The sequence below is a fragment of the Montipora capricornis genome, chromosome 12 (assembly GCF_036669925.1).
Source record: "Montipora capricornis isolate CH-2021 chromosome 12, ASM3666992v2, whole genome shotgun sequence".
In the NCBI taxonomy this organism is placed as follows: Eukaryota; Metazoa; Cnidaria; class Anthozoa; order Scleractinia; family Acroporidae; genus Montipora; species Montipora capricornis.
In genome coordinates this window covers 12,090,664-12,093,256 of record NC_090894.1, presented here as the reverse complement: position 1 = coordinate 12,093,256, position 2,593 = coordinate 12,090,664, and the positions used below count along the sequence as shown (strand labels likewise).

Below are 2,593 nucleotides of genomic sequence, written 5' to 3'. Positions count from 1 at the left end.
GTTTAGGGCTTTTGAAATTGTATAGCACGACATTGCCCTTGATAGAGATTAGAAAGAAATCTAAAACTTGTCCAAACTGAGGGTTATTTAAATTCAACCATTCGCTAAATGAGGAGTGTTTTAAAAACCTTTGCGATCGCACCATTTATTAAAAATACAGTATAAATACGTGACTTCCAAAAACTTATCATCCGCTCAGGGTCTAGTATTTAGATTGAAAGGATACAAAACATGCACCTGCGGTATTTCGTTGATCATCACAGCAACATAATCATGCGAGTGCTGAAAATTAATGTCTTTTTCTGAAAATTGTTTGAGACACCTAGTGATGTTCTTCCTCAAATAACAAAAAAATGTCGGGTTCCAATTTCCAATTCTTTATTCTAAACATTAGACCCTACCACATACAGTTTTGCCGCCTCGCATTTATCCTGTTTTTTATGTTTTATTTTGTAAAAGAGGAGCTCTAGCCTCTTAAACAATACATGAATGACAGTAAATTGCTAAAGGTTTTTCAGATGAACTGCCCAACTCAAAGAAAGAAAAAACAAACAAACAAATACACTTACTTTCAAAAAGGGAAAACTTAATATAGTTTCGTGAATCACCCCGAGTGAGGCATCTTCCCCTATCTTTCTTTTAAATTCGTTTTAATAAGCCGAACAAGAAAAGCAGGCCAATGTGACCATGGAAAACAAATCACTCTGAACTGCTTCCCTTCAAATTTTCCCATCAGCACACAGCAAATAATAGTGCACTCGCTCTGTCCTCTTTCTTCACAGGGGAACCAGGAAAGCCTGGCACAAACACGCCCTTACCAGGCCCTCCTGGTCCTAAAGGACAACAAGGAGCTGTAGGTAAGACTGGAGCCCAGGGACCTCAAGGTGCCAAAGGAGAAAAAGGACAAAACGGGACTGCAAACTCGGGTGTGAAGTATGTTCGATGGGGAAGGACCACATGTCCCAGTGGTGCTCAGATCGTCTATAAAGGTATAAAGTTCCTAAAACAATTTAATTCAACGCTTCCTAACACTTCGTAATACCGCTCAACTAAGATTTACACTTAGTTCTCTTCATTATTAGGTGGTTGCCATAGAATTTTGATTTTTTTCCTTTCCTGGTGGTCCAAGGAGTCGTCACGGGAGCAGAAAACTTTATAAAGGAATAGTAAAAGATTATTCAATAAGAAATACCCATCTCTCTAAAAAAAAGACTGAAGAATTACTTTCGAGATGTACCGGTAATTTATTTGGGAGTGAGAGCTGTTGTTTGATCTCCAAGCAAGCTGAATGCGTTTTACATATCCCTTTCACTTTTCAGGGATAATTGGGGGTGAATGGTACAACCACTACGGTGGTGGATCCAACTACCTTTGTCTTCCTCACAATCCAAAGTACGACAAGTACAAAGATGGTAACCAGGCGTCAGGATACATTTACGGCAGTGAGTATGACGTCAGTCAATACAACGGAGACCCTTTTAAGAGAAATCTCCATGATCATGACGCCCCCTGTGTTGTCTGCTTTGTGAAGTCACGTGGTTCAATGCTGATGATGCCCGCAAGGAATGACTGTCCATCTGGATGGACCGAGGAGTATCATGGGTATCTGATGACTGAAAGATTTGATCACAAACATTCAAGTGATTTCATCTGTGTTGATGGTGATCCAGAATATGTTCCTGGTAGCCATGCTAGCAAAGATGGTGCCTTGCTGCAGCTCGTGGAAGGCGTTTGTGGTTCACTTCCTTGTCTTCCATACGTCAGCGGTCGAGAGTTGACATGCGCCGTCTGTACCAAGTAATGAAACAAAAAAGAAAGCTTGAACAGTAGTTGATTTGCATTAGAACTAAACAGAAACTAAATGAAATATCAATCGCTAGCAAGCCAGAGAGCAAATGTAGAGTAAGGGTGCAAAACAATAAACTTGTTGATCTTAATGAGTCTTGTGGTACACGATTATGTTCAATTCGATCCACTAATCAGTATCCTACAGCTGAGATGTCTCAAGTGCCCTCTTGGATTGGTACCGAATATACTAAACATTTTAGATGTACTCAAGTCTTCTTACAAAACTCAGTAGAAATTGATCCTCCACAGCAAGTCCATTTTCATTAATTAATTGAAATTTCTCCGAAAAATCAAATAAGACCACATTGGTATGAAACCCAAGGTTGACCCCAATGGAACGAAAATACGCAGGCATTTGAACTTACCTAACCTAGATAACGGACAATCTTTCCTCCCTTGTACCCATTCTTTTTCTAAGTGGCACCGTCCTGGGCATGTATTTTCATGTGCCTCTTCCAACAAGAATTGGTACAAGAGAGGAAGGATTGTCCATCTGTCTGGTTTAGGTACGAGTATAGACCTCTTTCATAATGGCGGCCCAAGAAAATATCCTTTTGTTTTAATGCTAATAAGCCTTTGTAGCCTCGCAACGACGAGCAAATTTCAAAAGAATATTTGTTTCAAAATGAGGGCAGTAGGTCTAATTAACAAACACAAAAGAATGAAAAAGTGGTCGCCAACTATGACAGTGACATATGACAGTGCCACTTCCACCCTGTTTGACAACAAAGATTACCATAAAATT

At 39.8% G+C, this 2,593-nt stretch overlaps 1 protein-coding gene across 1 annotated transcript in view; it reads left to right on the top strand.

Moving 5' to 3' along the window:
• The window catches only part of LOC138027708 (uncharacterized), an 18,010-nt gene extending 16,069 nt beyond the window's left edge, over window positions 1–1,941 (top strand). Inside the window, exons 4-5 of the mRNA XM_068875300.1 lie at window positions 783–989; window positions 1,320–1,941. Of these exons, the coding sequence (XP_068731401.1) occupies window positions 783–989; window positions 1,320–1,801 (689 nt within the window). The 3' untranslated portion in view covers window positions 1,802–1,941. The remainder of the gene's footprint in view (window positions 1–782; window positions 990–1,319) is intronic.
• Window positions 1,942–2,593: the final 652 nt, after the last annotated feature.